Source organism: Electrona antarctica (assembly GCF_951216825.1).
Source record: "Electrona antarctica genome assembly, chromosome: 15".
Lineage (NCBI taxonomy): Eukaryota > Metazoa > Chordata > Actinopteri > Myctophiformes > Myctophidae > Electrona > Electrona antarctica.
The window spans coordinates 47303711-47318263 of record NC_136796.1 but is presented as its reverse complement, the minus strand read 5'-3'; the positions used below and the strand labels follow the sequence as shown (position 1 = coordinate 47318263).

The window sequence follows — 14553 nt, the reverse complement described above, 5'->3', positions numbered from 1 at the left end:
TTGAACGCTAAGAAATCATAGACTAAATGTTCAAATAATTATTGTCTGTATCAATTAAATGTTCAAATATTTATTGTCTGTATCAATTATATCCAAGTGCATATAATGAAGCTAAACAACTATCAACTCAACAGCTGGACAAAAACAACTGATCTTGTGTTGTTACTTTTGCCTGTTTTTCTGAACAAATTGCATAGTTTCTGGAGGTATTTAATTTATAATTAATGTGTGCTGTATACATGTAAAGTTATAAATTAACCTCAATGTTTAAAACATAAATGTTCTTCTCATTGCAGATGTCAGTCTGCAGGATGATTTGAAGGATTATAAGGACAGTATGAATAGTCTTGATGAAGTGAAAGATGACATGACGGAAGAGTCTGGAACCTCCGTCACCAGCACCTACTCAGAGCTCTATATCTCAGCGGGAGAGAGTGAAGGGGTTAATCGCCAACATGAGGTGATACAGCTTGAGACAGTTTCCAACATGAAGACCTTCCATGACGAACCAATCAACTGCTGTAAAATCTTTAAGATCCTCCTCCCTGGCAGAGAGACACCCAGCACAAGTGTTCTGACCGAAGGCATCGCTGGCATTGGAAAAACATTCTCTGTGCGCAAGTTTGCTCTGGACTGGGCAAGAGGTTTGGAGAATCAAGATATAGATCTCCTGGTTCTCTTTTCATTCCGGGAGCTGAACTTGGTCAGAGATAAGCAGTACAGCCTTCTCAAACTGATCCATGATTTCCACCCAACGTTAAAGAAGGTCACAGCAGAGCAGCTCGCTGCCTGGAAAGTTTGCTTCATCTTTGATGGCCTCGATGAAAGCAGGTTTCCATTGCACTTCGACAAAAATGAAATCATCTCTGATGTCACAGTGACATCATCGGTGGATTATCTGTTGACAAACCTCATCAAGAGGAATCTGCTCCCCTCAGCCCTCCTCTGGATAACCACCAGACCAGCAGCAGCCCATCAGATCCCTCCTGCATGTGTTGACATGGTGACAGAAGTGCGAGGGTTCACAGACCCCCAGAAGGAGAAGTACTTCAGGAAGAGATTCAGTGAAGAGAAGCTGGCCGACAGAGTCCTCTCACACTTGAAGACATCGAGGAGCCTCCACATCATGTGTTACATCCCACTCTTCTGTTGGATCATTGCTACCGTTCTGCTGGACATGTTGAGGACACACACCACGATAGGACAGCTGCCCAAGACCCTGACTGAGATGTGCTGCCAATTCCTGTTGGTTCTGACAAACAGGAAGAAGCAGAAGTATGATGAGACTCATGATGTGAACAAGAAAGAAAAAGAAAAGGGGACACAACAGCAGCTCACAAAGACTTGCATGGAAGTTCTTCTGAATCTGGGCAAGCTGGCATTTCAACATCTGAAGAAAAGTAGCATCATGTTCTACCAAGAAGACCTGGAAGAGTGTGGTCTTGATGTGAAAGATGCCTCGCTGTACTCAGGAGTGTGCACGCAGATCTTCAAGAGAGAGAGTGTGCTGTTTCAGAAAACTGTCTACAGCTTTGTTCATCTGAGCATCCAGGAGTTTCTGGCTGCAGTCTACCTGTTCCACTGTTTCACAAAGAAGAACAAGAAGTACAAGAAGGTACTGAAGACATTCCTGGAAGATGATGAATACAGCGGTAAGAGCTCCCTCTCCGACTTCCTGAAAGCTGCTATGGAAAAATCCCTGAAGAGTAAAAATGGCCACCTGGACCTACTTGTTCGGTTCCTTCATGGCCTCTCACTGGAGTCCAACCAAAGTCTGTTAGGAGGCCTGCTGGGTCAGACAAAGAAAAGTGTGTTAGGAGGTCTGCTGGGTCAGAAAAAGAACAGTCCAGAGGAGATCCAGAAAGCCATCCAGAACCTGAAGGAGATGTTAACTCGTGATGATGTCTCTCCTGACAGATGTATCAACATCTTCCACTGTCTGATGGAGATGAACGACCACTCACTACATCAGGAGATCCAACAGTTCCTGAAGTCAGAGAACAGAACAGAGAAACTGTCTGAGACCCAGTGTTCAGCTCTGGCCGTCATGCTGCAGATGTCAGAGGAGGTTCTGGAAGAGTTGGACCTGGACAAATACAACACATCAGAGGAGGGGCGAAGGAGGCTGATCCCAGCTGTGAGGAACTGCAGAAAGGCTCGGTTAGTAGTCAAGTGAATAGAAACATCCTGAGTCAATCTGCCATTACAGTTAACACTATGATTATAAATGAAGGTTGGCATAAAAGTTGTCTGCATTTCAAATAGTGATTAGTGGTATTGTGTGGTATTGTGGGTATTGTGTGTATTGTCTGCATTGTTCTGCATTGTTCCACGCCCCTTTTAACACCATAAAAGACAGCTAAAATACCCAACGTTAAACCCGCTTCACTGTGGTGAAAGCACTCAGTAGAACAAGTTGAAAGGTGTCACTCGTCAATAACAAATGATCTATAAGCATACAATACTTTGCATCGCAACACATTGACAGCTTGTAGGTCTGGTTTATTATCAAAGCGAGTCCCTCGATGTGATGTAATATAAACAACAGCCAAAGCTTTTGAAAGTGGTACAAACTTGACCTAGAGGGAAAGGCCATGGAGTCACTTAATCTGTAGGGTCCATCCTCCAGGGACCATGTGTGTGATATGATCTGTAGGCTCCATCCTCCAGAGACCATGTGTGTTATATGATATGTAGGGTCCATCCTCCAGAGACCATGTGTGTGATATGATCTGTAGGGTCCATCCTCCAGAGACCATGTGTGTGATATGATCTGTAGGGTCCATCCTTCAGAGACCATGGCCCTCATTTATCAACCGTGCGTACGCCAAAATATGGGTGTACGCCGAAATTACCGCAATTTTCGGCATTTACGATTTGCGCCAAAGATTGAAAATGATCTTGTGCCAAGACAAAACTCACGTCTGGTCGGGAGCTGTCGTACGCTTTGTCCTCACCTGTTTTTTGTCGTAGAACAGCGGAGCAGCATTGTTTGACCAGCTGAGAGGCTGTCACAGGCATCGAAACATATGTATTCACTCCTAAAATGTTAATATAAAAGTATATGTATGTAGTATGTGTATGTAGGCCTATATATGGGCTACATGTAAAAAAAGAAAAAGAAAAGGAAAAAAGGAATAGGCCTACATCAACGATGTGTCTGTGTCATATGAAATTGGTAGGAGATTACCAACTTTACAAGCAGTTAAAATCGCGCAATTAAAACAATGTTGCAAATTTAGATGCTTAAGCCATTTAAACAGTGTTTTGCATGAGCGCATGCCGGTGCCCCCCCCCCCCCCCCCCCCCCCCCCCCCTCCTGGAATAGTTAACTGGATCGAGAGGCATTTGCAGTGCTGCAGCTATAGTCAAGTCTACCAACCAACGGGTAGGCTATAGTGCAATCTACAGCCATGTCTTTCTCGAGTTACATCTCGTCGTTTTAAGGATAAACCCGACGTGTCGCTCGAATGCCAAATGTGCCGTGCCGGCGTGCCAGCGCAAAATTGGGGACCGCTGACCGCATCGGAGTTAGGTATAGGCTAAACCACCCAGCCAGGCTGCCAGCCCACCAGTGCCAGTGTGCCACATGAGGCTGGTTTAGGCTGCACATTTATATAATTGTCAGTTGACAGCCCAGCCACTGCACCGACTACTGCGACTAGCGAGGTAATCTAAATAGATTGTCATAAACGTGCATGGTCGCGGTGTCATGAACGGACCACAGTGATAGAGACAGACAGGACAGGAGAGGAGGAAAACAGCAGTGTGTGTGTGCGCCTATTTGTTATTTAATTCATTGTTCACATGCAGGTTCAGATTTTCGTTCAGTAATATATTGTTGTAGGCTATATTAAATGAATAAATACTTTAATAATTTAATATAGGCTACAACTAACAACACACGGCAGGCGCGTAGCGCGGATCAAATGATTGACTGGGCAAATTAGCATGGGGGGGGGCGCATCCCCGGCCGATAGTGTGAACTGTGAACGGTTTGGGGAACCATTTTAAAACAAAGGCAGCTGGCATGCTGTGGTTTACTAACCAGAAAGTTGCATGCACAAGGCTCAAAGTTGGGCCAGCTCTAAACTGACTGGGCCACGGCCCGTATGTGCGTGTGTGTGTGTGTGTGTGGGCAGCAAGGCAAGCGAGGCGAGAGGAGAAACAGACAGGGTACTACAGCTACAGCTTTATTTAATTCATACAGGTGTTCGTTCTTTATTTATTGAAGATAGGCTACAACAAACCAGTTGGACTTGCAAGTTGCGTGTGCGTGCGTGCGTCTGTGTGTGTATGAGAGGGGGGTGACTTTTTTATTGACTTTTTTCGTCATGTAACTATGGTTTCCAAGGTCGTACTGCAGTTGTTCATGTCGCAAAAACGAGGGCGAGGCTTGATTTCATAGGGCGTGCCAGATAGATTTCAGCCGTCACATTTATCACTGCTAGGAATGAAATTAGGAAGAAACAGCTGTCTGCGATCACTTTGTAAATGCCGACCCGACGTGGGTGTACTACGAATCCTACACTCGAATTTGGGGCAGATTTTACACTCGATTGATAAATGAGGGCCTATGTGTGTGATATGATCTGTAGGGTCCATCCTCCAGGGACCATGTGTGTGATATGATCTGTAGGGTCCATCCTCCAGGGACCATGTGTGTGATAAGGCAGAGGAAAGCCTATGGGGTCATCAAAGTCTTAAGTGTCATCATCTGAGTAGCATAAAGGTGCACAACATTCTGGCAAGAATTTAACGATAATGTTGTTTGGGTCCTAAGTGTTGTAGCTGGCGAATTAAATCAATTGTCAGCGTCAGAAGGATAACTAAAAACATTAAAAAATGAAATAATAAACAAACAGAAAAAAAGAAAAGTAAAAAGAAAAGATTATGTTTTTGCACCGTTCAAAATAAAGATAACAGTTACCACCCAGTAGCGTAGTGGGACAAAGGAACATTATTAATAATATTAGACACTTCTTATATCTGCTGTGCATATGTTTGATGCAACGTTTGGAGTTGCTCATTTCCTTTTCTTGGGTTAACAAAAAAGAAAAGAAAATTGGATAATTCTTTCATCATTCTTATAACTGTCCAGCTGGTCAGAGCATCACTAGCATGTCCTGGTTCTGTCTCTTGTTCCATATTGTAGGTTATGAAATGTTATAATATTGTAGGTTATGAAATGTTATAACCAGTGTTGTTTTTGTCGACTAAAACTATGACAAAAAATGTTCGTCGACTACCTTTTTCCACTGAGGAAAACTAAATGAAAACTAAGCTATGATGACTAAAACTAAGACTAAATATACTGACAATTTTGTCAACAAATACAAACTAGACTAAAATGTTAGGAGGGGACTAGTGGACAAGATATCCAGTATAAGTCATTTTACACTTGATTGCATGCTGAAAATAGCCGATCTACAAGCTCACAAGGCGTCGCAGCGCAACGCGCTGTGAGCTTGTAGATCGGCTATTTTCAGCAAAAATCTGTCATGACGGCATCAAGGCCCGCCACAATACATTTTAGTCGACTAATTCAACTGTAGATTTAGTCAACTAAAATCTTATGACATTTAGCCGACTAAAACTAGACAAAACACTAAAACATTCCAGGTGACTAAAATTAAATGAAAGCTATTCAAGAGACTATGACTAAAACTAAAATCAAAATGTGCTGCCAAAAACAACACATAACATTATTTAGGTTATGAAATGTAATAATATTGTAGGTTATGAAATGTTATTATTGTAGGTTATGAAATGTTATAATATTGAAGGTTATGAAATGGTATAATATTGTAGGTTATGAAATGGTATAATATTGTTGGTTATGAAATGTTATAATATTGTAGGTTATGAAATGGTATAATATTGTAGGTTATGAAATGGTATAATATTGTAGGTTATGCAATATTATAATATTGGGGTAAATTCAAACTAACAGTAAAGCCTACAGCTGTGGCCCAGCTTGAGGAGACAGGGAACAGAAATAGAGACTGAATGCTGGTCTCCAGCAGCTTGTTTGTAAAGCTTTTACACAGTTTAGGCAGTAAATATGCAATGTTGTTGTTCAGTCTTCATTTCACTCCTTCAACTGCTGGTTGAAATCTTTGATATCAAAATGTCTATCTTCCTCTGTACAGTCATTCTGTGCTGTCAAGTGGTGTCTATACGTATGTCTGGATAACTAGATAGGAGATGTTTTAGTTAAATTCCATGACAGTGAATGAGGTATCATTTGTTTTGATCTCTTATTTAATCTGCATTTACAGACTTGTTGGCTGTCAGCTCAGTAAGACAGACGTTGAAGTTGTGGCTTCAGCTCTCAGCTCTAATACTTCCCATTTGAGAGAATTGGACCTCAGTAAAAACGACCTGCAGGACTCAGGACTCTGTGCTTCACTGAAGAGCCCACACTGTAGACTGGAAGTTCTAAAGTAAGATACATTTACCACATAAATTGTAATCACTTCTGTTTATTATGCACTGTATTATGTGAATATAATATGATTGCTGAGGTGAGAATATGTATAAGCTTGATATCATGGTAACCCAAGCTTATGGGCCTGAGTAGATGTTAAAATGACCCAAATATGTTTGAAAGTGTAATAACCCTTTAAGGCAAATGTATAGGCTTCTGAGCTACTTGGTCATACAACTGGATTACACACCATAAACAGCTGATGTACAAGCTCACAACGCGTCGAGGACGCAACGCTTGTGAGCTTGTAGATCGTCTATGTGCGACCCGTTGTAGCTACGCCACAAATCAAGCTTTACCGAGGTACGCAACAGATCAACACATAATCAATATCCTGCATCTACCTACTGTACCAATCAAATATCATTATATTAGTCTAGGCATGTGGTTCCCAAACTGAGGGTCTGGACCCCCAAGGGGGTCCCCAGATGATTAGCTTGATGTGCAACTAGTGTGGTTTCTCACTCAACAGTAAACACACACCAACATACAGTTTAAGGTACAGACTAGTATCTGCACATTTCTAAAGGTACAATTTAATGACTTTTAAAACATTTTTAAAACCAATTTGGTAAATTGGCGAATATTACGGAAGACGCAAACACAACATGTATCTGTGCAGCCGAGTCAAACTAAATGAAATGCCTACAATTCTTGCTTGTCAGGGTATTGGGTCCTCAGTTCAAATAATTGTTTATGTGTCATTTGTTTTTATAATATCTTATTTAATCTGCATTTACAGACTTGTTGGCTGTAAACTCAGAACGACAGACGTTGAAGATGTGTCTTCAGCTCTCAGCTCTAATCCTTCCCATTTGAGAGAATTGGACCTCAGTGAAAACGAACTGCAGGACTCAGGACTCTGTGCTTCACTGAAGAGCCCACACTGTAGACTGGAAGTTCTAAAGTAAGATACATTTACCACATTTATTTTGATCACTTCTGTTTTATTATGTACTGTATTATGTGAATATAATGTGAATGCTGTGGTGAGAATGTATTAATAAGCTTGATATTGAACGTGTAATATCCCTTTAAGGCCAATGTATAGGCTACTTCGACATACAACGTGGTTGCGCACCGAAAATAGCTGATCTACAAGCTCACTGTCTCCAAATGTCTTAATGCTCAGGGTGGGATCTATGTTGGTTATCTGCTCTACATGTAAAGTGTCTTGAGACAACTTGTTGTGAGTCGACACTTTATTAAAAAATAACTGAATTGAATCACACTTGTGAGCTTGCAGATCGGCTATTTTCGACGTTCAACCCCTTGTAGCTACGCCACAGTTATCGAGCTTTACCGTGGTACGCATTAATACGTAATCAATAGTCTGCATCTACCTACTGTACTTATCAATTATCATTCTATTAGTCTAGGTCTGTGGTTCCCAAACTGAGGGTCTGGACCCCCAAGGGGGTCCCCAGAGGATTAGCTTAATGTGCAGCATTGTTTTCTCACTGAACAGTAGACAAACCAACATCATAAGTGTACAGTATACAGAGTATCTGTACATTTCTAAAGCCCAAACCACACCAAAGGGTTGGGTCGGGACAAAGTGTTTTTTTAAGATAAACCACACCAATGAAACTCATTGAGTTGCATTGGTGTGGTTGATGTAAAAACAAATAGAAAGAAAAGGTTTTGTCCCGACCCGACCCTTTGGTGTGGTTTAGGATTTAAGGTACAATTACAGTACTTTTAAAACATTTTTAAAACCAAATTGTCAAATATTACGGGAGAAAGTCGCAAACATTGTGAAAATAGCTGATCTACAAGCTCACTGTGAGGCATTGTGAGCTTGTAGTTTGACTATTTTCATAATATGTATCAGTGAAACTGAAAGTAATGCCTATAATTCCAAGTAGCCTACTTGTCAGGTAGGGATCTCCCAAGTTCAGATATGATTATTTATAGGTATAATTGTCTCCACCAGGCCGAAGGCATGGGGAGAGAGTATGTTTTGCACTCCGTCCGTGTGTGTGTGTGTGTGTGTGTGTGTGTGCGTGTGCGTGTGCGTGTGCGTGTGCGTGTGCGCGTGCGTGCGTGATTCATCAGCTAATCTCCGCCACCGTTTTCCCGATCCATGCCAAACTTTGCACACACACTCCCTGGATGCCAACGACGAACCTCTGCCCCAAATATTCCTCAACAGCCTGTTATAGCGCCACCATGAGGCCGATTTAGGCAAAACACATTTATCCATACATCACACAATTCTGTATACACTATCTCCATAGTCATGTGATCAACACGGATCTGCACCATCTTTCATCCTGATTGGCTAAGATTGGCTTCCAAAGCTCACATGATTGGTCCGTTTCGAACAAAATGCCACAAATCACAAACACAGTGTGCAATTTCCGTGAAATTATACATGCACATTTCCACTAGACCGAGGGCGACATGCCACTAATTTTTTCCCCAAATCAGCCTCACGGTGGCACTATAACAGGCCAAAGTCTCCACCTCCTGGTGGAGACCTGTGCCCAGAAGGGCACTTTTTCTAGTTTGTTTTGATAATCTCTTTAATCTGCATTCACAGACTTGCTGGCTGTAAACTCAGAAAGACAGACATTGAAGCTGTGTCTTCAGCTCTCAGCTCTAATCCTTCCCATTTGAGAGAATTGGACCTCAGTGAAAACGACCTGCAAGACCCAGGACTCTGTGCTTCACTGAAGAGCCCACACTGTAGACTGGAAGTTCTAAAGTAAGATACATTTACCACATTTATTTTGATCACTTCTGTTTTATTATGTACTGTATTATGTGAATATAATGTGAATGCTGTGGTGAGAATGTATTAATAAGCTTGATATTGAACGTGTAATATCCCTTAAGGCCAATGTATAGGCTACTTCGACATACAACGTGGTTGCGCACCGAAAATAGCTGATCTACAAGCTCACTGTCTCCAAATGTCTTAATGCTCAGGGTGGGATCTATGTTGGTTATCTGCTCTACATGTAAAGTGTCTTGAGACAACTTGTTGTGAGTTGACACTTTAATAAAATTGAACTGAATTGAATCACAGCGCGTCGAGGACACAACACTTGTGAGCTTGCAGATCGGCTATTTTCGACGTTCAACCCCTTGTAGCTACGCCACAGTTAACGGGCTTTACCGTGGTACGCATTAATACGTAATCAATAGTCTGCATTTACCTACTGTACTAATCAATTATCATTCTATTAGTCTAGGTCTGTGGTTCCCAAACTGAGGGTCTGGACCCCCAAGGGGGTCCCCAGAGGATTAGCTTAATGTGCAGCATTGTTTTCTCACTGAACAGTAGACAAACCAACAGTATAAGTGTACAGTATACAGAGTATCTGTACATTTCTAAAGCCCAAACCACACCAAAGGGTTGGGTCGGGACAAAGTGTTTTTTAAGATAAACCACACCAATGAAACTCATTGAGTTGCATTGGTGTGGTTGATGTAAAAACAAATAGAAAGAAAAGGTTTTGTCCCGACCCGACCCTTTGGTGTGGTTTAGGATTTAAGGTACAATTACAGTACTTTTAAAACATTTTTAAAACCAAATTGTCAAATATTACGGAAGAAAGTCGCAAATATTGTGAAAATAGCTGATCTACAAGCTCACTGTGAGGCATTGTGAGCTTGTAGTTTGACTATTTTCATAATATGTATCAGTGAAACTGAAAGTAATGCCTATAATTACAAGTACTTGTCAGGTAGGGGGTCCCAAATTCAGATATGATTATTTAGGTATAATTTGTTTTGATAATCTCTTATTTAATCTGCATTCACAGACTTGCTGGCTGTAAACTCAGAAAGACAGACGTTAAAGTTGTGTCTTCAGCTCTCAGCTCTAATCTTTCCCATTTGAGAGAATTGGACCTCAGTGAAAACGACCTGCAGGACTCAGGACTCTGTGCTTCACTGAAGAGCCCACACTGTAGACTGGAAGTTCTAAAGTAAGATACATTTACCACATTTATTTTGATGCACTTCTGTTTTATTATGTACTGTATTATGTGAATATAATATGAATGCTGTGGTGAGAATGTATTAATAAGCTTGATATTGAACGTGTAATATCCCTTTAAGGCAAATGTATCTAGGCTACTTTGACATACAACGTGGTTGCGCACCGAAAATAGCTGATCTACAAGCTCACTGTCTTAATGCTCAGGGTGGGATCTATGTTGGTTCTCTGCTCTACATGTAAAGTGTCTTGAGACAACTTGTTGTGAGTCGACACTTTAATAAAAAATAACTGAATTGAATCACACTTGTGAGCTTGCAGATCGGCTATTTTCGACGTTCAACCCCTTGTAGCTACGCCACAGTTATCGAGCTTTACCGTGGTACGCATTAATACGTAATCAATAGTCTGCATTTACCTACTGTACTAATCAATTATCATTCTATTAGTCTAGGTCTGTGGTTCCCAAACTGAGGGTCTGGACCCCCAAGGGGGTCCCCAGAGGATTAGCTTAATGTGCAGCATTGTTTTCTCACTGAACAGTAGACAAACCAACAGTATAAGTGTACAGTACACAGAGTATCTGTACATTTCTAAAGCCCAAAGCACACCAAAGGGTTGGGTCGGGACAAAGTGTTTTTTTAAAGATAAACCACACCAATTAAACTCATTGAGTTGCATTGGTGTGGTTGATGTAAAAACAAATAGAAAGAAAAGCTTTTGTCCCGACCCGACCCTTTGGTGTGGTTTAGGATTTAAGACAATTAAATTACCTTTAAAACATTTTTAAAACCAAATTGTCAAATATTACGGAAAAAAGTCGCAAACATTGTGCAAATAGCTGATCTACAAGCTCACTGTGAGGCATTGTGAGCTTGTAGTTTGGCTATTTTCATAATATGTATCAGTGAAACTGAAAGTAATGCCTATAATTCCAAGTACTTGTCAGGTAGGGGTCTCCCAAATTCAGATATGATTAATTAGGTATAATTTGTTTTGATAATCTCTTATTTAATCTACATTCACAGACTTGCTGGCTGTAAACTCAGAAAGACAGACATTGAAGCTGTGTCTTCAGCTCTCAGCTCTAATCCTTCCCATTTGAGAGAATTGGACCTCAGTGAAAACGACCTGCAGGACTCAGGACTCTGTGCTTCACTGAAGAGCCCACACTGTAGACTGGAAGTTCTAAAGTAAGATACATTTACCACATTTATTTTGATCACTTCTGTTTTTATTATGTACTGTATTATGTGAATATAATATGATTGCTGTGGTGAGAATATTAATAAGCTTGATATCATGGTAACCCAAGCTTATGGGCCTGAGTAGATGTTAAAATGACCCAAATATGTTTGAAAGTGTAATAACCCTTTAAGGCAAATGTATAGGCTTCTGAGCTACTTGGTCATACAACTGGATTACACACCATAAACAGCTGATGTACAAGCTCACAACGCGCCGAGGACGCAACGCTTGTGAGCTTGTGATCGTCTATGTGCGACCCAGAACATTATTAATAATATTAGACACTTCTTATATCTGCTGTGCATATGTTTGATGCAACGTTTGGAGTTGCTCATTTCCTTTTCTTGGGTTAACAAAAAAGAAAAGAAAATTGGATAATTCTTTCATCATTCTTATAACTGTCCAGCTGGTCAGAGCATCACTAGCATGTCCTGGTTCTGTCTCTTGTTCCATATTGTAGGTTATGAAATGTTATAATATTGTAGGTTATGAAATGTTATAACCAGTGTTGTTTTTGTCGACTAAAACTATGACAAAAAATGTTCGTCGACTACCTTTTTCCACTGAGGAAAACTAAATGAAAACTAAGCTATGATGACTAAAACTAAGACTAAATATACTGACAATTTTGTCAACAAATACAAACTAGACTAAAATGTTAGGAGGGGACTAGTGGACAAGATATCCAGTATAAGTCATTTTACACTTGATTGTATGCTGAAAATAGCCGATCTACAAGCTCACAACGTGTCGCAGCGCGACACGCTGTGAGCTTGTAGATCGGCTATTGTCAGCAAAAATCTGTCATTATGACGGCATCAAGGCCCCCCACAATACATTTTAGTCGACTAAATCAACTGTAGATTTAGTCGACTAAAATCTTATGACATTTAGCCGACTAAAACTAGACTAAACACTAAAACATTCCAGGTGACTAAAATTAAATGAAAGCTATTCAAGAGACTATGACCAAAACTAAAATCAAAATGTGCTGCCAAAAACAACACATAACATTATTTAGGTTATGAAATGTAATAATATTGTAGGTTATGAAATGTTATTATTGTAGGTTATGAAATGTTATAATATTGTAGGTTATGAAATGTAATAATATTGTAGGTTATGAAATGGTATAATATTGTAGGTTATGCAATATTATAATATTGGGGTAAATTCAAACTAACAGTAAAGCCTACAGCTGTGGCCCAGCTTGAGGAGACAGGGAACAGAAATAGAGACTGAATGCTGGTCTCCAGCAGCTTGTTTGTAAAGCTTTTACACAATTTAGGCAGTAAATATGCAATGTTGTTGTTCAGTCTTCATTTCACTCCTTCAACTGCTGGTTGAAATCTTTGATATCAAAATGTCTATCTTCCTCTGTACAGTCATTCTGTGCTGTCAAGTGGTGTCTATACGTATGTCTGGATAACTAGATAGGAGATGTTTTAGTTAAATTCCATGACAGTGAATGAGGTATCATTTGTTTTGATCTCTTATTTAATCTGCATTTACAGACTTGTTGGCTGTAAACTCAGTAAGACAGACATTGAAGTTGTGTCTTCAGCTCTCAGCTCTAATCCTTCCCATTTGAGAGAATTGGACCTCAGTAAAAACGACCTGCAGGACTCAGGACTAGTGGAGCTGCTCTGTGCTTCACTGAAGAGCCCACACTGTAGACTGGAAGTTCTAAAGTAAGATACATTTACCACATTTATTTTGATCACTGCTGTTTTATTATATACTGTATTATGTGAATATAATATGAATGCTGTGGTGATGATTGAAAGTTTAATTTCCCTTTAAGGCAAATGTATAGGCTACTTCAACATATAGGGTGGTTGCACACTGAACATAGCTGATCTACAAGCTCACAGTCTCCAAATTGCTTAATGCTCAGGGTGGGATCTATGTTGGTTCTCTGCTCTACATGTAAAGTGTCTTGAGACAACTTGTTGTGAGTCGACACTTTAATAAAATTGAACTGAATTGAATCACAGCACGTCGAGGATGCAACACTTGTGAGCTTGTAGATCGGCTACTTTCGACTTCAACCCCTTGTAGCTACGCCACAGTTATCGAGCTTTACAGTGATAAGCATGAATACATAATCAATAGTCTGCATCTACCTACTGTACCAATCAATTATCATTCTATTAGTCTAGGTCTGTGGTTCCCAAACTGAGGGTCTGGACCCCCAAGGGGGTCCCCAGATGATTAGCTTAATGTGCAGCATTGTTTTCTCACTGAACAGTAGACAAACCAACAGTATAAGTGTACAGTATACAGAGTATCTGTACATTTCTAAAGGCCAAACCACACCAAAGGGTTGGGTCGGGACAAAGTGTTTTTTTAAAAGATAAAACCACACCAATTAAACTCATTGAGTTGCAAGGAGTTACATTGGTGTGTTTGTCCCGACCCGACCCTTTGGGTGTGGTTTAGGATTTAAGGTACAAATATATTACTTTTAAAACATTTTTAAAACCAAATTGTCAAATATTACGGAAGAAAGAGGCAAACATTGTGAAACTAGCCGATCTACAAGCTCACTGTGAGGCTTTGTGAGCTTGTCGTTTGGCTATTTTCACAATATGTATCTTCATTCTTCAGGGTAGGGGGTCCCCAGTTCAGATATGATTATGTATCATTTGTTTTGATAATCTCTCATTTAATCTGCATTTACAGACTTGTTGGCTGTAAACTCAGAAAGACAGACGTTGAAGTTGTGGCTTCAGCTCTCATCTCTAATCCTTCCCATTTGAGAGAATTGGACCTCAGTGAAAACGACCTGCAGGACTCAGGACTAGTGGAGCTGCTCTGTGCTTCACTGAAGAGCCCACACAGTAGACTGGAAGTTCTAAAGTAA

The 14553-nt window shown here is 40.5% G+C and overlaps 1 protein-coding gene across 1 annotated transcript in view; it reads left to right on the top strand.

The window, feature by feature from the left end:
• Positions 1 to 14553, top strand: part of LOC306938668 (protein NLRC3-like) — a gene marked incomplete at both ends in the record, with an annotated part of 22006 nt that extends 7453 nt beyond the window's left edge. Inside the window, 5 exons of the mRNA XM_079522935.1 lie at positions 311 to 2160; positions 6282 to 6438; positions 9036 to 9046; positions 13202 to 13370; positions 14422 to 14553. Coding sequence (XP_079379061.1) covers positions 311 to 2160; positions 6282 to 6438; positions 9036 to 9046; positions 13202 to 13370; positions 14422 to 14553 — 2319 coding nt within the window. The remainder of the gene's footprint in view (positions 1 to 310; positions 2161 to 6281; positions 6439 to 9035; positions 9047 to 13201; positions 13371 to 14421) is intronic.